Below are 20,243 nucleotides of genomic sequence, written 5' to 3' on the forward strand. Positions count from 1 at the left end.
TGTTTTATTAATGAAAATTTTCACACAATGTAAAAACAGAGAAGATTGTAAAGAGCACCCTTGTACTGATCATCCAGATTCAGTAATTGTTGAGGTTTTGAAATATTCACAACATTATTTTTTTGGCAGAAGAGTGTTAATGAAAATTCTACACCGTCATTTCACCCTTCATATTTTAAAAAGTAGTTCTAAAAAAAATCAATATTACCTCACATTAACCACAATGCCATTATCACAGCAAACACAATTAACAATGATTCCTTGGTGTCATCTTTATCCAGTCCATATTCAAATTTCCCAGTTCTCTCTAAAATACTTTTTACAGCTGGTTTGTCCTAGTGCACTTCCATGTAAGATCTACACATTGCACTTAGTTACATTGCCCTTTGGTCTTCTTAAATTAGATCAGTCTCTCTTGCTCTCTCCCTTCCTTTTGCCCCCTCCTCCATGTCATTACCTTCAAGATTTCAGAACAGTTGTCCTGTAATATGTCCCATGGTCTGGATTTGTCTGTTTGCACTTGTATCCGTCCCCTGTATTTCCTGAAAATTGGAGGTATGCAGACAGGCCTGAAGAGATTCAGGTTGACATCACAGCAGGAGGCCTTCAGTGTCCCTCCACTCTCAGCCCTGTGCTGCAACGAATCAGAGGGATCCCAGCCTGATGCCTCCAGTGTAAAGTCCACCATCAGCCTTTCTTCCTTCTATGATCTTTACTGAACCAATTAATTAATTGTATAAAGAATACTTTTCTATTTCTGTTTTTTTTCCTATAATTGTTGGCTGGAATTTTTAAAGACTTGGTTTCCTTGTAGAGTACAGTTATTTGGTTTCTCTGAAATATAGGCAGGACAGATATTCAATTTTTGTATTTGCTTGCCAATTCTCAGAGTCAGGAGTTAGTAGCCTGGTTCTCTTGTTAGTGATCAATTTTTTTTTTTTTTTGCTCTATTTTTAAAACACCATTTGTTAACTCCTGTGTTTTTATATGTTTATTGTAACTCAGCTAATTGTACTTGTTATTTTTTTCATGCTTTAATTCAGTCATGTGTAGTCATTATTTTTTGAGTCAAAGGGTCCTTTCAAGTTGGTTCTTGTGTCCTTTGACACTACCCTATTAGGGCAGTGATATTATTTTTAAAAGAAGTTAATTAAGCCTTACTCAGTCATTTTGGTGGCATCCCATTTTTCCCCTAGATCTTTCCCTTTATTTTAAATTTAAGAAGTTTAATAATCACCCATTCTTTTATGAAACATTTTAATGTAATATTAATGAATGGAAAGTAAATATTAATGAGAAAGACAATGTCACAGATAAGTGGATAAAGTCTGAGCTTTCAAATAACTGGGACAATTGGCCTTCCATTGAGAAAAATAAATTAAATCACTACCTCACCTCAGTTCACAAGTTGAAAGTCCAAAACAAGTCTTTCCTACGTTTAGAAGAAAATCAAGATATCTGAGTAAGGAGAGATCTCTTAAAGACACGAGCAAAAAAAGCATCAACTGGAAAAGAAGAATCAATAAATTTCACACATTAAAATTGAAAACTTCGTAAGATAAGCCCCATAAACAAAGTAAAACGAGATAAGACTGACACATAAATGATAAAGGATCTATGTTCAGTATATTATTCTCTATAAGGTTATTTGTCTTTTTTATTTGAGGACATTTTTAGACGCACTGAGCCAAAAAATATGAACAGACGAGACATAAAAGAGGAAACCCAGATAACTGACAAAAGTATGAAAAGAAACTCAGTCTCATTAACAACTGTGAATATGTGCATTACAATTGCTGACTTGGGTTTGAAATTTCCTGAGAGGAAATTCAAGAACTTCTTTTACACTTTGGATTGATGCGGGAAATATACACACATCACATTAAATAATATATGCTATTGTTTTATCATTGTCTCTATGAAGTACTTTTTAATGAATCATGTTTGAGGGTGTGCAACTTTTTGTGTTTATTAGGAAACTTAACTACCTTTTCCCCTTAGAATAAAATGTTATTGTTTTTAACATATCTATGCTCAATAAGATATTTTCCATTCATCCAGAATTCAAATTCCCAATGAATATTTGAAACATATCCTCTCTCATCTCCTCCAGTCTTTTCTTTCTTTCGTCATGTCCCTCACCGAGGCTTCTGCCTTCTGAAGGTCTCCAAACACCGAACTATTCGACCTCCTCTTCTATAACCCCTTTTCATAATAAAATCCTTGGTTCTCTGGGTAATGGCAAAGCTCTTAATTAAATTTTCAAAATCTACTGGATACATTCCTAAATCTATGTGGGTTTCACAGCTACCCTACCATGTCATTACATTTGGAAAATTCTGTTGTGAAAAGCTGTTTGTTCCCTGGAGGAGCTGAAACAAGTGATAACCTTATGCCAGTATCCATCTCTGAATTCAAAATGACCTCGAATTGGATTAAAATGAATATATTCAGCGAGTAAGCAAGTATAGAGTTACAGTTCTCTTTCCCTCCCGCTGCAGGTATTTCGCGGAAAGGGATGCCACAGCAGCTCAGCAGGTCCTGTCTGACTCTCTTCATCCGAAATGCAGGTAATTGTTGAAAGTAAAAGATGAATTAGGTTTTATGGGTTAGATCAAATGAACTTCATCTCCTGCATGTATCTGTTGATGAGATTCTCAGGAGAGTGAGGCTCAAAGCTTTTTCAAACAAGCCCTTGTAATAAATGCTGAGTTGGAGGGTTAAAACTTCAGATACTCATTCCAAGATTTAGGATGTAAAGTGGCACCGTTCAGGTGAAATATGTATTTAAAGGGACTGATAGAGTCACTAGTGTCCAGGAAGACTGAGGAGGTGGGCATGGAAGAAGGGCAGGGTCTGGGGGAAAGAGTCCAGAGACAAGAAAGATGATGGGGGAACAGAAGGAAGAATGGAAGTTAAGAAGTCAGGGATCAAGTGAGAACATCTGGAATTACTAAGGCTTTTTTTTTCTTTCTTTCTTGTAAAATTCTAGATTCTAAATTGTTTGCATTTTCATTTACTTTTCTAATTTTTTTCTTTGATTACATGAAGGGATATCACTAAAGAAGAAATAAGGTATTTTTTCTTTGTTTTGTGTTTTATTGCTTTTATTTTGTCTTAGAATAATTATGGGTAAGAATTTTTTTAAGGAACTCTGAATTTATTTGTTTCAAAAAGCCAACATTTTCAAACCTTTAATCTAATATAGTTAATTATAGCTGGGCTATGTTTTAACAAACTGAAAACCAGATGAGATTGACCACTTGGAAAATGTCAAACAGTCTTTCTACAGCCATGACGGAACCTGGTTGGAGAAACATTTTGAACACTCACCTAAAGGCTGAACACCTCACCACACCTGTTCTGACTCCATTTACCCCAGAGAGGGGCATTTTATTTGGGAATTCTGTTGCACAGAACAACTTTGCTCTTCTATTAATATATCTAATTTGATTGTTATAAATGGTAGTTTTGTGTGTGTGTGTTAGTCACTCTTCTTAGAAGGAGTTCCATTATTTTGCAATCATAGTTTTATATCACTTTTTTCTCCTCGCATGATGGTAGGTTAGTTGTTAGTATTCATGTTTGCTAAGTAAATCCAAAATTTTATCAAAACCATCTCAAGACTCAGGGATAGGTTGAGTTGGGCTTTTTTCCCCCTCCACCTTACTATTTTACTCATTCTAGCTTCATTTGGCTAAGATTCATTAAGTCATATTACACTTCCCAAATTTACATTTGTAATATTTTTTACGATTAAAAATTCATTCCTTTAAGAAAAACACTACAATCATTTAGCTCTTTCTTGTTATATGGTTAAAATCAAGCGATATTAATTTTTTAACTACATCTTCTGAATTGCATATTTCTGTAATGTAGAGACTCTAAACTCCCTCTAGTTAAAATTGGCTGGGGAGTCAGTCCATGCTCTCAGGTGGCATATCCTGGAGGAACATCAGTCAGAAGACACGAGTCCTCCGCAGTCCTTGGAAAGTGACAATAAGCTCGCAATATTTCTGATTAACCACTGGAGGGGGACTGACTTTGTCTATGAGTCATTCTTAAAGAAAAGCTTTATAGTTGTATCTCCTGTGTCAGCCATCCAAGAGAAAGTATTTGAGGTTTGGGGTGACTACTCTTACTTAAAAAGAGACTAGCATTTGTGTGTGCATGCATATATGTGTAGTCATGTATATAAAATTACCACGCTTTATCCCTCAAACTACGATAAAATTGAATCAATAAAGTTCATGTATTAATTACTTCAAACTGATGGTAAATGTCATTGGATACAGAACAGAATGTTTCAAAATGCTACTGTCCTTCACTGATGTCTGATAAAAGTATATATGGATTGATTATGATATCAGTGTAGGTTCTGTCAAGCCCTGAATATTTCAGGTGTTCAAGAGAGAAAAGTCAGTGTGTACTAAGGAAAGCTCTTTCCTGTCTATCCTTCAGCAAGCATGACACATTACTGCTCTTGTAAACATCCATTGGTTGAGTATTAAAGTAACTTGAGGGATAAAAGTGGATTCAAGTTAAAGAAGAAAATTTTGACTATTAGTCTGTGTGTGTGTTTGTTTTCTCCCGACAAGGGGAATGCCATCTGTTTGGGCCAGGATATCCTATAAGTATCAAATAAGTAGAGATCATCTGGCCTTTTCTTATATTTCCAATGCAGATAGGGAAATGATTTAATAAATATGGAGACACTGTGTATTTATAAAGCTATGCTGAAGAGAAAATAGGTGCTTATAAATTCTTATATATAAAATTTCTTAAATTGCACACATACCTTATTTTAGTTTGGATATGAATCTTTAAGGTAAAAAAATCTCCTGATCTCCTGATTCCTCTTCAGCTGTTTGGTTTGTTAGCCAGAAGTTACACTTTAAAAATAGGTGGCACATTTTAATATGAATTAAAAACAGTTATTTTGAATTATAGCCATTTATAGAATAGAAAGTACACATTGTTAAATATCGATTCTGTGTAATGTTTTTGTGGTTGTGTGTTGTGTGTATTATATGCATGTCTTGTAATAAAATCTTTGCTGTGTGTTCTGGAGAACTCTCCTTTCTTCTAGTTAGATAGAGAGAAATTAAATATTCATAATAACTAGTTTTTACATTGTATTGAGTTCAAATGCAAACTACAGTTTATACAATTTATACAAATTTTATATATAAGAATTTATAAGCGCCCATTTTCTCTTCAGCAAAGCTTTATAAATGAACAATGCCTCCTTATTTGTTAAATTACATCTCTATCTGCATTGGAAGTATAAGAAAAGGCCATATGACCTTAGTGTAAAATACTGAATAAAGGTTACATCAGTCACAGGGAAGAATGGAACATGAGTCCTGCCTCCTTCTATTGGCTGCATGGCGGGGAATGGGAGTGGGGCAGATGCACACAGAGTAATAGAATGTAGGGCACAGTGAGCTGAGATTGCACCACCACACTCCAGCCTGGGTGACAGAGCGAGGCCAAGAAAGAGAGAGAGAGAGAGAGAAAGCATTTTCAGAATGCTTCTATGATAGAAATCTTTTTTCAAACAGTCTTATTCAGAAGCTGAAATTACAAAAAAAAGATGAAAATGGAGCTGCTGTGGCTTACTGACTTAGCTTAGCCTGAAGAAATACCATAGCACTTATTGGGACAGAATTTTTAAAACCTGTAAATGCTCCCTCCCTCCCTCCCTTCCTCTCTTCCTCCCTAGCTTCCTTTTTTTCTTCCTTCCTTGCTTCCCCCCCTCCCCGCCTCTCCTCCCTCTCCTCCTTTCCTTACCTTCCTTACTTCCCTCCCTCCTTCCTTTCTTCTTTTCTTTCTTTTACTAACTCAATCATTTACTTATCGATGAACATTTATTTGGCATCTACAATGTACCAGGCATCACAAATAATATAATAATATTATCTATTATATTATTATAGTATGGTGAATAGGATAAACACCACTAGGTAAAACCAAACAAAATGCAGTAGGGAATCAGGAGAGAGTGAGGCAACATCTAGTTACCTCACCAAATGTTTCAGGAAAGAGGGGTTTGATCGTTAATGATAGTGCAAAAGAATAGCTTAATGTTTGGCCTTTAGGGCTGTCTCCCATGGCTATACTAAAGTGGATAGGAGGTAAATAGCATGGCCTTAAATAATTCCATTTCTGACCTCCATATAAATTGTACTGTGGCTTAACATTTGTTGGATAATTGAGCTACAGACATCTCTGCATATAGTTAACAGTTTTAACATAAGCATTGAAAGAGAACAGGTACCAATTAGAGGTTAAATCTGACTTACTTACTTATTCATTCATCCATTCAGCAAATTCAGCAAAGCAGAATGGGAGAAGAAAAGGATGGATAAGGCAATTGGGTGAGTATGGGATCTCACATGGAAAGATGGTCCGTCTGAAACAGAACCAGAACTAGAACTAGAGTATCATGAAAGACAAGGGTGAAACTCTACTTGTCCTAATAGAAATATACAATCTGGTTAAAATGTTTAAAGTACCCTTTTATATGTTTGTGGATTTATCTGTATGGTTATATGATATTACTTTGCCTGTGAACAACTGACAAGGTAGAAAGTTGTAATTATAAGGAAATGATTTTCAGAAATCACTTAGAATTGTGTTTGGGGCCGGGCGCGGTGGCTCACGCCTGTAATCCCAGCACTTTGGGAGGCCGAGGCGGGCGGATCACGAGGTCAGGAGATCGAGACCATCCTGGCTAACACGGTGAAACCCCGTCTCTACTAAAAATACAAAAAATTAGCCGGGCGTGTTGGCGGGCGCCTGTAGTCCCAGCTACTCGGGAGGCTGAGGCAGGAGAATGGTGTGAACCTGGAAGGCGGAGCTTGCAGTGAGCGGAAATGGCGCCACTGCACTCCAGCCTGGGCGACAGAGCGAGACTCCGTCTCAAAAAAAAAAAAAAAGAATTGTGTTTGGTAGTTTTCTTTTAAGGATTTTACCAAATATTGGGCTATTTGATAAAAATTTATTTTAGTTTTTTTATAATGCCCCATATTATCCAAAAATATTTCTGAATAGAGAATTTTTTTCTGTGCTGGATTTATGTTAGCAGAGAGGATTTAAGAACTCAGGTTCCGTTAACTTTTGGTAAACATGTAAATAAGGAACTAGAAAATATACACTGTGTTAAGATCCTTATTTACATTTTTCTCATCATAAAAGTAATTACAATTTATTATAGAAAAGTAAACAAAAAATCACCCAATCTTATTACTCTAGGATGCTCATGTTAATATTTTGTGGCATCTTATTTTAGTTTTTTTCCTTGCACATCTGTGTGTATATAATAAAATGGCTTGCTCTATCCATAATGTTTTATATCCTGCTGAAATCGTCTTTAAGAAGATAGTTTTAATCAGGTGTAGTATATTATATGAGATTACCATAATTTATTTTGCTGTGTGTCTTCTTTAGGATATTTGAATAGTTTCCATGTCATTGCCATTATTAAAAATGCTATAATGAATTATATCTATAAAGCTTTGTCCACTTCGGATTTTTTTTCTGTCATATATTTGGAAATAGAAAGGTCAAAGTATATGAACTACCAATTCTCGTGATACACATTACTGAAATTTTCTGCTAAATTACAAAAGTCAAGGTTTTGATAGGGTGGGGACGGAAGGGTGACCTGCCACTCTGATAATTTAATAGTAAGTTAAATATCAGATTACCCATTATTGAAATGCCTTTTTTTTTTTTTTTTTTTGTAAAGTGAAAGCACGTTTACTAAGAAAGCAAAAGAATAAAACAAAAGAATGGCTACTCCATGGGTAGAGCAGCCCCAAGGGCTGCTGGTTGGCTATTTTTATGGTTATTTCTTGATTATTTGCTGAACAAGGGGTAGAATATTCATAAGTTTTCTGGGAAAGGGGTGGGCAATTCCCAGAACTGAGGGTTCTTCCCCTTTTAGACCATAAAGTGACTTCCTGACATTACCATGGCATTTGTACACTGTCGTGGCACTGGTAGGAGTGTCTTTTAGCATGCTAATGGGAAATGCTTATTTCTTCTATGTGACACACAGTTGGTTTTGTGGTTTATACTTTATAGGTACTCATTTGCAATTGTGGGCATCAATATAACTGACCTGGCATATAATCTACTGGTCAGCGGAGCTCTAAAAACCCATTTCTACAATATCGCCCCAGAAGCTCCAACATTGTCTCACTTTCAGCAAACGTTCTGTAAGTATCCTGTTATATAATTATCAATATAGGTTTCTACGCTGGGCACGGTGGCTCACCCCTGTAATCCCAGCACTTTGGGAGGCCAAGGCGAGTGGATTGCCTGAGCTCAGGAGTTCAAGACCAGCTTGGCCAGCATGGTGAAACCCCATCTGTACTAAAAATACAAAAATTAGCCAGGCATGGTGATGCGCACCTGTAATCCCAGCTACTTGGGAGGCTGAGGCAGGATAATTACTTGAACCCAGGAGATGGAGGTTGCAGTGAGCCGAGATCATGCCACTGCACTCCAGCCTGGACAACAGAGTGAGACTCCATCTCAAAAAAAATTTTATATATGTATATTGTATATATTATATATTATATATAAAATATATATTATATATTATATATAAAATATATATTATATATTATATATAAAATATATATTATATATTATATATTATATATATATTATATATTATATATAAAATATATATTATATATTATATATAATATATATATTATATATTATATATAATATATATTTTATATATATTTTAGAGAGAGAGAGAGAGAGAGAGAGAGAGATTTCTGTAAAACACTCCAGACAAGGGTCAAAGCTGAGAGATCTTTGTGATTTGGCTGCTTTGGAGCCTTTGAACTTCCTCTTTTGGTTCTGATTTTTTTGTTTTCTCATTCAAAAATCTACACTTATATTTTCAGGCATGGTAAATTCTTCTCTTTCCTGCTCTTGCATAATCTTCAGTGTATCCCCTTCTGGTCTGACTCAAAGACATCATGGGTGTTTCTCTCCCTCTGATCCTCATGGCATAGCACTTAAGAGTGCAGGTTCCGAAGATAGCCTGAGTTAATTCTCAGATCTATGTTTTAGCAGAAATGAAATCTCCAAGAAGGATTAGAAGATTAAGTTGAAACTCTCCTAGAAAGTACAACAAAAAGGCATAGATGAAAAATAGAAAATAAAAAAGGTTGTCAAATTAACGGATCACTCTGTGAAGTCTTATATTTGAATAATAGAAGTGCCAGAAAAATAGTGGTGAAAACTAAGGAAGGGGAATCAAAAAAATAAATTAAGAAAAATTTTCAGAACTGAAGTATGAGTTTTCATACCCAAAGTAATAAGCACCTACATAATAGATTAATGTATACCCACACCAAGGTTCTAATCATTGTGAAATTTAATGATACTGGAAAGAGATGACCCCGAAAACTTCCAAAGCTGTCACAATGAATTGGGAATCAAGATGACATTGGACTTCTCAACAGCAACATTGTATTCTAAAAAATAGAATATTGGCTTCAAAAGTTAAGAGAGACTGGGCACTGCACATCACGCCTGTAATCCCAGCAGTTTGGGAGGCTGAGGCGGGAAGATTACTTGAGCCCAGGAGTTTGAGACCAGCCCAGGCAACATAGCGAGACCCTGACTCTACAAAAAATAAAACATTAGCCAGCTGTAGTCCCAGCCACTCAAGAGGCTGAGGTGAGAAGATCGCTTGAGCCCAAGGAGGCCAAGGCTGCTATGAGCTATGATTGTGCCACTGCACTCCAGCCTGGGTGACAGAGCAAGACCCCATCTCAATCAATCAATCAGTCAATCAAAGTTAAGGGAATATCTTTTAAAACTAAGGGAATATGATTTCCAGTTTAGAATTTTACACCCAGTATAACTTACTACTTTACCGATCAAGTATGGGAATAGAATAAAGACAGTTTCTTAATGCAAGGTCGTAAACATTTTACTTCTCTGTACCTTTATCAGGAAGCTTATTTCCACAAAATAAGAGAGTAATCCTAAAGGAATAAATGGGGTCTAGAAAACAGGAAATCTATCCCAGGAGAACAGTGAAGGGAAAGCCCAAAATATCTGTGCAATTGGCTGCAAATAATAAATTTAGATTCTAGAAGGTCAGAAGGCCGTGGGAGAGACTCTTTGAAGAACATGAAATTGACAGAATATTACCATGTTTGAACACATTGAGAAGACATTGGCATATATAGAAGACAGTTTAGGCTTAAATTAAGGGGGAAGCCAGGCAAATAAACACAAGAAGGCAGTTATTAATACAAAGTAAAGAAAAGGGTGAGAAAATAAGTGACTATGTGGCTAGGGTGAGTGAGCGGGAGCTAAATCTTTATCTTCTATAAAGAAAAAAATTTTTTAATCAAGTAATGGAAAGCATGTTGATTAGAGCTATGAAGATCAATAACCAAAATAATCAGCTAAAAGAATTAAAATGTTGCTTTAGGAAAGCAGGAATTAGGGCAGGAGACTGCTTTTTTTTTGTTTTGGGGGTTTTTTTGGTTTTTCGTTTTTGTAACAAGACTTGTTAAACTATTTGATTCTGAACAATGTGCATGTATAACTTAGATAAAAATGAAAAGTAAATTATAAACACATATACTTTACAACTTGTTAATGGAAAATGTAAGTCCCTTACATACATTATCACAGCTCCTGCTTTGATAATTGGATGATTATACTCACTCCTATAAAAATTCTGAGCATCTCCAACAAATATGATTGAGATTTTACTATAGATTAGGTTCTACGCTGAGGAAGACAGGCATTTAAACAAATACTTAAAATGTAGTGGGTCTAGCATTATCTTCAGGGAAATAAAAAAGTCTTTAAAAAAATAAAATGTAGTGGGAAGAATTTAGTGATTGAGGAAGTAAAGGTACTGCTTCTAAAAATTGGAAAAGTTGCCGGCACAGTGGCTCACACCTGTAATCCCAGCACTTTGGGAGGCCAAGAAGGGCAGATCACTTGAGGTCAGGAGTTCAAGGCCAGCCTGATCAAAAGGGTGAAACCCTGTCTCTATGAAAAATACAAAAATTAGCCAGGTGTGATGGTGCACGCCTGTAAGCCCAGCTACTCGGGAGGCTGAGGCACGAGAATCTCTTGAAACCAGGAGGTGGAGGTTGTAGTGAGCCGAGATTGTGCCACTGCACTCCAGCCTGGGCGACAGAGTGAGACTGCATCTTATAAATAAATAAATATTGAAAAAGTCTGTGGCTGCCTTAGCTCACTCAGCCTGGAAGTCAGGGAAGTTTCTCCAAAGCAAATGCCACTTTTGAAGAGACCAAAAGAATGAGTGGCAGGAAATAAGGCAGTGGTGGCTGAGTGGTCCGGTGAAGGCCATAAAGCAAAAGAGTATGTGGATTTAAGGAATAGAGCATAGGTTTTGCTGGGTGGTGACTAGAGATGGCACTGGAAGCCTAAGAGCAGGTTGGAGGGCAGTCCTGAAGAGCTCTGTAAGCCACGTCAAAAAGCATCAACATCCAGATAAAGAAAGCCTCTTGCCGTGTTTCCCTGGCCCCTTATACTTGCCCTGTTCTGTATTTACCATGCTCATTAGGGAAATCAGGGAAGTAGTTTTGAGGGAAGGTAGAGTGAGTTTAGTTTTAGGCATACTGAGGGTGAGCTGTTCTTGGGAAATCCATATGGAGCTGCAGAGTGGGCATTCTCATAATGTAGGGCTCTGGAGTGCTGAAGGATTAGAAAGGCTCAAGCTACAGATTTGTGGTTCATCAGCACCCGGGAGAATATCAGAGCCACACAGTGGGGAGCACTCCCAGGAAAGAGTCAAAGTTAGAATCGTAAAGAATTGGCATTTAAGGGCAGGATTCACTGCTGTATCCTCAGCACAAAGCCTGGTACAGGGTAAAGGTGCTCAGTAACTAGAGGGGGGTTGGGTGGATGCATGGATGGATGGATGGATGGATGGCTAAAATGCTGGCTGGTGTTTTTTGCAGGAGAAAGGAGAGTCTAGTTTCTGTGGGAAATTTTATCCTTAGGCCAGGCACGGTGGCTCACACCTGTAATCCCAGCACTTTGGGAGGCTGAGGCAGGACCATCACTTGAGCCCAGGAGTTTGAGACCAACCTGGGTAACATGGTGAAACCCCATCTCTACAAAAGAAAAAAAGTATTAGTCTTGGCCTGGATTGATATGCTTCCAAGAGAATCCTAGCCCAGATGAGCAAGTATGCAATAGGATTACATATTTCCGAAGGCTCTCATCAGGTTTTGGAAGCAGCAGCAATCCCCCTATGGATTGTGGTGTATGTAGGCAGAGGGGCTCAGGCCTCTCTAAGGGAAACAAACTGTGCCCTAGATTCATTGTTCCTCAATCAGACATGATCAGTTCTGCACGTCTCCTCTGTAATATTCTTGCAATTACCTGTGTCCTTGCATATGTCTCTGCTCTCTACTAACCGAATGCAATGAAGCAAAACCAAGACATTCAAGCAGCAACAAATATGCTGCAGGCTGGAGTCAGAGAGCCAAATTAGTATTCAAAACAAGTATTCCATCTAGGTAGAAAAATAGAAGAATATAATAGCTCCATCCTTCTGACGTTACAGTATTATTCAGTGAACACTGAGCTGCCAAGGTACTATGTTACAAAAATTGCATTCAGTCTAAAGCTCCACTGAACACACAGCCCCATTGAAATGGAGTGAGGTTAGGTGTAATGAGCAGAAGGGAAAGTACAAAGGCCAGAAGGGGAAAAGCAAACTATTTTTTTCTTTGACCTCCAAAAGAAGGAACTATTCCGTAGGAATAAGAACCAGAGGAACAGAATGTACTGGAAAAGGCAGCCTATTGCCGTGGTGAAAAGTCAGCTGGTTTCAGGCCCTCGTTTCCAGCCTCCAGCTGTACCTGTTATTGTAGACCATTCAAGGAACTCATCTAAGCCCAATATCTGCATCTGAAAGATGGAGATGTAATATCTGTGTTACCTACTCCACAAAGCTGTTGTAAGAATGCAATGAGATGGTGGAAAATAGCCTGGCCTCTGTTTTCTCCTTCTCCTTTCCATGCCACTTTGTTAGCTTCCATAGCGAACAAATCATCAGCTGCAATTATACTCCTGTTTGCCTCTCTCCAATAGACCCAGCATTAGGGAGCACAGGAAGTCTGCTTTTTTCTTCATCTGCAATACCTAGTACTGTGTCTGTTTCATATTTGTTCATCGGCAGATGAGTTAACTGACAGATCAGACCAAATGAATTTTTGAACACTGTAATTTATATAAGTGAGTGGAGTTTTATGATTATAATATGCACCTTGGAAGCCAGACCACCATTTCTGCATTTTGATTAAGATCATGTTACACACTGTTTAATTATTTTCCTGATGGGATAGAGAAAGAGAGTCCCAGGGAATCAGTCTTCAATCTTCGGAGGAAGAATCCTGAGCATGGTGTCAGATTATGATCCAGCCCCTCCTCTACCCTTACCCAAGCCCTTTAAACCTTTCAAGATGTTTTTCTATAATTGTGTGTAAGGTAGGAAAATGGGGAAACCAAATGAATCCACATTCTTCTGTAACTGTGCCACACTACATCACCTTTAGAGTGAGTTGCCAATATTCCTGCACATTGTAGAAAGGTGAGCGTTTATGTATATTGCAGAAAAATGAATTCTTCATTAAAAGATGATTTTTCATATTGCCTGTTTATCATTGTCAACAGGAGAAAAGATGCTGTCACTCATGAAATACTAATGAGATGCATTATCGATTATTTTAATTCATAGTATTGGAAACCTGACTCTATGTACAAAATAGCTGTGTTTATTTGAGCTCAGAGACCAGTCAGGAAAATTTATGTATGTATTTTATATAGTAAGGAAAGAAGGATTTATAAATTATCATAGATTTATTTTAGAACCATAAAAATTATATTTAGAAGGAAGCCAAGGAAACTTTCTTTTTAAAAAGAGAATCTTCTTGACCAAAGTTCTCAACTTTAGTGACACAAGTTTCATCTTATTGAATTGCAAGTCTGGTTAAATCTGGGAGGATCTGCATTTTTAACAAGTACCCCAGATCATTCTTGGAATGTTTTAGAAGTTTGCCCAGTCACTGAAATGGACAGGTGATTGAATTCTTTTGGTTGGTTGAATAAGATACTGAGATCAGAGGAAACAAGTTTCTGTTGATGTGCACATTTTTCCATACATAGCTAGTATGACAACCAGATGACAAACAGGCTCCAAATGATGGCATATGAGAAATGATGAGGAGAAGCAGTGAAAGAGAAAAGCTCGGGGCATAAAGCACACTTCAAACACTTGAGTTGGGGAAAGATTGAAGTTGTTCTGTGAAATACAGGGCAACAGATTTAGGCCCAGAATGAGGAAGAACCTTTATTTGTTTGTTTGTTTTTTAGAGACAGAGTCTCTCTCTCTCTAGCTCAGGCTGGAGTGCAGTGGCACCATCCTAGCTCACTGCAGTCTCAAACTCCTGGGCTCAAGTGATCCTCCTGCCTCAGCCTCCCAAGTAGCTGGGACTACAGATGCAAGCCACCATAGCTAGCTTATTCTAAAAAGTTTTTTGTGGCCAGGCACGGTGGCTCATGCCTGTTATTCCAGCATTTTGGGAGGCCGAGGCAGGCGGATCACTTGAGTTTGGGAGTTCGAGACCAGCCTGACCAACATGGAGAAACCCTGTCTCTACTAAAAATACAAAATCAGCCAGGCGTGGTGGCGCATGCCTGTAATCCCAGCTACTTGGGAGGCTGAGGCAGGAGAATCGCTTGAACCCGGGAGGCAGAGGTTGTGGTGAGCCAAGATCGTGCCATTGCACTCCAGCCTGGGCAACAAGAGTGAAACTCTGTCTCAAAAAAAAAAAAAACTTTTTGTAAGCCAGGCGTGGTGGCTTACACCTGTAATCCCAGCACTTTGGGTGGCCGAGGCAGGTGGATCACTTGGGGTTAGGAGTTCAAGACCAACCTGGCCAACATGGTGAAACCCCACCTCTACCAAAAATACAAAAATGAGCCAGGCATGGTGGCACACGCTCGAATTGCTTGAACCTAGGAGAATTGCTTGAACCTGGGAGGTGGAGGCTGCAGTGAGCTGAGATTCGCCACTGTGCTCCAGCCTGGGCAACAGAGCGAGACCCTGTCTCAAAAAAAATTTTTTTTTGTAGAAACGGGGTCTTCCTGTGTTACCCAGGCTGACCTCAAACCCCTGGCCTCAAGTGATCCTCCTGCCTTGGCTTTCTGAAGTGTTGGGATTACAGGTGTGAGCCACAGTGCCTGGCAAGAAACAAGCTTTTAAGAATCAGGTTCCTCATCCAAGGAACAAACAGTCAGTGTTGTCACCAGAGAAGTTCAAGCCTGAATGCTGCCTCCGGGAATCCAAGCATCAGATGAAGAGAGACAGGGGAGATGGCTTCTGGGGTGACTGATACTTCCAATTTGGGCCTTTTCTGATGTGTTCAGGTTCCCATGACAGTGACAGTGGGGCCCTGGCTTGTGTAACCTCAAGGCCAGTAGGGTGATGGTTGGTGTGTACCCTCATCATAAATGTTAAAAACAGTCAATTCTAGTGTGTGAAGGGCCCAAAGGCAGGCTAGTCCTAAAAGAAGTGGCATAAGCCAGGCACAGTGGCATGTGCCTGTAGTCCCAGCTATTTGGGTGGCTGAGGCAGCAGGATCACATGAAGCCAGGAGTTCAAGGACAGCCTGAGCAACATTGCAAGATCTTTCCTCTAAAAAATTAATAAACTTAAAAAAAAAAAAAAGAAATGGAAGAGTCAACCCAACCCTCCTTCTCCTATATTTACAGAGAGACCACATACTTAAACAAATATAAGCATGCTTAACAATGCAATGAGACAAGTAACCAGAGGGAAGGGTCTGTGGAAGTGGACCAGCAGCCGGCCATGTGTGTTGGGGGCAGTGAAGGTCACTCCTAATTTTGTATTAAAATAAAATATGGGTAAAGATTTTAAAAAATGTATGAAATTATGTTGAGCATTTTTCCATACATAGCTAGTTACCAGAAAAACAAAAAGTATTGATTTTTTTGTACTATTAGAATTAAGTGTGTTTATTCCAAATTCTCTTCTCATCTTCCCCTTCCCCATTTTCATTTATGCATGCGGGTAGAAAAGCAAGGATTCAAACCAGGTTTCTGGCTCCAGAATCCTGTCTTCTATTTTCTACCTCCTTCTAACGTTAAGACAAAGAAAATTTTGCATAATCTTTGTTTTTCTTTTGTCTTCTTTTTCTCTTTTTGAGACAGGTATCACTCTGTCACCGAGGCTGGAGTGCAGTGGCGCAATCACAGCTCACTGCAGCCTCGACCTCCTGAGCTCAGGTGATCCACCTCAGCCTCCCAAACAACTGGAACTACAGGCATGTGCCACCATGCCTGGCTGTTTTTCTTTTTTTAAAACTAGGATTACTTCCTTAAGTACTTTTCTTTCTAACACATAGAGACACCGGAGCTTGTAGTAGTTTACTACCTACAAGTATCTAGTATTTTTAAAAAAAAAAACACTAGCATATTTCAATACTAAATGTGGTAGATAAAAATAATTAAACAAATGTGGTAGTGGGAGGGGGCATAATGGGGAACAAAGCACAATGAATAGGTTCTTATATCAAATACTTAACATTTATTCCCCAAATTGTTTCAATCCAGATCACTCGTGGATAGCATTTTTGAGACACCAAAGGATTTGAATATGAAATTATTGCTTCAGAGCAAGGAAGTCTTATTAACAATTTCATGTGGTTTAATGACCAGTCTGTGTTGTTCAGGGTTGATTTACAATTTTTATTGTCTCATAATAGAGTGTCAGAATGCATTTGTTTGATTTGTCGGGGTAATTTAAAACTTTAGTTATATCAAATATCAAGAGAATAAAGGCCGAGTGGGGTGATTTTGAAAAGTTGGACCATTACATTAATTTAATTAGGAGGAGAAGGATGAAGTAGTCACTGTCAGCCTTTCAGAAAATGTTCCCGATGCGATTCATACTCAAGAGATGGCAGAACTGATTTGTCTTCCTGCTTGGGAAGAGTGAGAATGATTCCAGGGCCAATTGCAAAAAGCTTGCAGATTGGTAGGCTTCAACTGCACTGCTTTTACAGAATAATCTTAAACAGTGGTATTTTCTAGATTTTGATGTCTACTTTGAGCTCCACAGTTGCTGTGGCTTGGTTCAGCATCTTCCTCAGCATTCAGAATGATTTTGAATGTGATTAAGGATTTTTTTTCTCCTGCATTCTTATCATTGTATTGTCTCCGACAGGCTATTTGATGCATGAATTTCATAAGTTTTGGATCGAAGAGGACCCCATGGACATAATGGAATTTAATCGTGTGAGGGAGAAATTCCGCAAGAGGATCATCAAACAGCTGCAGAACCCAGACATGGCGCTGTGCCCACATTTTGCTGCCTCGGAAGGTTTAATCAACATGTAGTTGCCCACGCCGGTTTTAATGGATACCCTGGAACACTGCCTCATTGTCTTGTTAGATCACTGCTTAGGTCGCAGCTCACACATTGAATGCACACAGTGATTGTATGCATGCCTTTCGGTACAGTGTTTTCATCTCTTGGTCATAATTCCGAGATCCCCAGAGACCACTGTTTCTGGAGTATCTGTCATCCAGTGACTGCTCATATTGTGGCATTATGCAGTGTTACATCTTGCCTTGATACCCAGGTATGGAGAGAGTTTTCTATTTTTTTAGACTTTTTTTCCTCTCCCTCATAATTCAGCATTAAAGAATTGTATTTCTCTAGCTGTATTTTGTATGTAAGAGGTTTAGCTGACTCTCATTCTGTGAAAGCCTTTTAATTTATTGATATGTTTCATGACTACTGCTGCTAGCTTTTCAAGCCAGGTTCATGCTTGGACCTCATTCTGATAAAGTATAAGACTTTAAAATAATACAAAACAGGGCCGGGCGCAGTGGCTCACACCTGTAATCCCAGCACTTTGGGAAGCTGAGGCGGGCGGATCACGAGGTCAAGAGATGGAGACCATCCTGGCCAACATGGTGAAACCCCGTCTCTACTAAAAATAACAAAAATTAGCTGGGCGTGGTGGTGGGTGCCTGTAATCCCAGCTACTCGGGAGGCTGAGGCAGGAGAATCGCTTGAACCCGGGAGGTGGAGGTTACAGTGAGCCGAGATCATACCACTGCACTCCAGCCTGGCGACAGAGCAAGACTCCATCTCAAAAATAAATAAATAAATAAATAAATAAAATAATACAGACAGACACATGATAAGCCAAACTGTTCCTGCAAACATAGCTATGCTTCATGAGGCTTACAAGAAGTAACTTTAGGTAGGAGCTGTTTTTGTTTGAAGTACTGCAGAATTATATTGTAACTTCCCCTCACCCCAGTTGCAATTGTGTCATAGTCATCTGTATATCAAACTATTTTATTCCCATAACTTCATTGGCTTGGATGCCTAAGTGTATGATGCTTGAAGCCTCAGAAAAGAAATAAGCATATTTCAAAAGCTGCAAAAGGTTTTTCACTGCCTGCCTCTTGCGGAACTGGGTTACACCCTGGCACTGTTCTGATCCAAGCATATTTGCTTGGGGAACTGAGTGCTGACTAGTTTGTTTTCTATGTCAAGGGGCAATATTAAAAAACAATTTGCAAGAAAATGTGTTTCAAGAGAGCAACCTAAGCTAAGTCACTCTGCGATATTTCTTGAAAATAACGACCTTGTCTTGTATCAGTGGAAGAAGTAAATTGCTTAGAAAGGGAAAAGTCAAATTGTTCCAGAACTGCTAAAAATCATTTTAAAAACCGTGATTTAGTTTGGAATTATGATTGTAGTCTGTTGAATAGTATTTACCATGGCATTTCATACCCATGGTATTTTATACCTTCTGACTATCAATTTTAGTATTATTAGATGTTTGTGTAACCACTTGCTTATTTAAATGAATTTTGAGTACTGCCTAATTGTCAGTTATATGAATAAATTACATGTCATTCTACTGTAACGTATATTGGATTTCATATTAATATTTTTGTGCTCATACAGCTTCTGAATATGCAAATATGTGAGTGAATGGAATGTCAAAGACAGACAACCTGGAGCTGACTATAAATCACACCATCATTCAGAGTCAGCAGGTTCATAACTTCCTAGGAAACCTGGCTTGGCTGTTGCTAGATAAAGCAGAAACATTAACTACCCATTGTTTTCTTGGCCTTTCTCTCCCTTCTGGGTTTGTATTATCCTTTCCCTTTCAGCCATGTACCAGGTGGCAGCATTTTGCATTGCCTTTCTTATGGTCCTGTGTCCCTTCTTAGAATGAGGAAGGGAAAGAGTTGATTAGCACATGGTGGATACCATGAGTAATGACAAGAATGTATATTCCTCTCTCAAGTAAGGGAGAACTTGTCAACCTAGTTCCTCAGGCCTGCCTGAGGAGCCCTGAATTTCCACCGTAGCTGCAGCTGCTGTAGATGAAGGCATTATTCCACATGCAGTCCAGCCTTTGCCAGCCACATGTGCTCATTGTCTCTTTTTATCCATTGTGGTCCCATGTCACTGTCACGGCTTGACAGCATGTGGCACTTACACCAGCTTACGTCTCTTCTGTTCAGATAGAGATAGTTGACGCCAACAAAGCTAAGAGTTTCCCCTCTCAGCTCCTAGGATGCTTTCTTTCTATTGTATTTGAACATGGCTGCACAATCTTAGGATGAACAAGCTGTGACAGCTCATTTGAGCTCTGAGTATTATTAGATTTCTCATTCACACCACTTTGTGGAAGATGCATTCCACCCAGTCACACAAAGTGAGGTGAGAAAAAGAAAAGGAGAGGTTTCAAAAGCATCAACAACATGTGGAGTGTGTGTGTGTGTGTGTGTGTGTGTGTGTTTGTTTCCCTTGAATATTTTTAGCTTATACTTTTCCACTGAATAAGGGTTGACCACATAAAATGTCAGTTGTGCAGCAAGCCTCTTCCAAGTCTTCCAAAGCACTACTTGCTATGATAAAAACACATTCCTATTTGCACTACAGAAAGAAAACCTTTTGAAGCACTGTTTCTGAAACTTGACTCTGACCTTCCTTCTCACGGTTCTTGTTATTGTACTGTGCTGAAAAAGTTTTGCCTGGTAACCCACCATCTTTTCCATATTTGAAAAGAGGCTTAAATATATGCCAATCCCAAAAGACAGGGTGACCTTACAATATATCTTCCAAAACAGAACACTGTTGAGAGAGA

At 38.6% G+C, this 20,243-nt stretch overlaps 1 protein-coding gene across 2 annotated transcripts in view; it reads left to right on the forward strand.

The window, feature by feature from the left end:
• The window catches only part of ELMOD1 (ELMO domain containing 1), a 75,882-nt gene extending 56,875 nt beyond the window's left edge, over positions 1 to 19,007 (forward strand). The window contains exons 8-12 of one of the 2 annotated variants that reach the window (XM_004052072.5): positions 2,502 to 2,570; positions 3,052 to 3,075; positions 6,330 to 6,380; positions 8,092 to 8,225; positions 17,285 to 19,007. In XM_004052072.5, coding sequence (XP_004052120.2) covers positions 2,502 to 2,570; positions 3,052 to 3,075; positions 6,330 to 6,380; positions 8,092 to 8,225; positions 17,285 to 17,457 — 451 coding nt within the window. In that variant the 3' untranslated portion in view covers positions 17,458 to 19,007. The remainder of the gene's footprint in view (positions 1 to 2,501; positions 2,571 to 3,051; positions 3,076 to 6,329; positions 6,381 to 8,091; positions 8,226 to 17,284) is intronic. The other variant, XM_019037762.4, reaches the window with a different exon arrangement.
• The last annotated feature ends 1,236 nt before the right edge of the window (positions 19,008 to 20,243 follow it).

This window comes from Gorilla gorilla, chromosome 9 (genome assembly GCF_029281585.2).
Source record: "Gorilla gorilla gorilla isolate KB3781 chromosome 9, NHGRI_mGorGor1-v2.1_pri, whole genome shotgun sequence".
Lineage (NCBI taxonomy): Eukaryota > Metazoa > Chordata > Mammalia > Primates > Hominidae > Gorilla > Gorilla gorilla.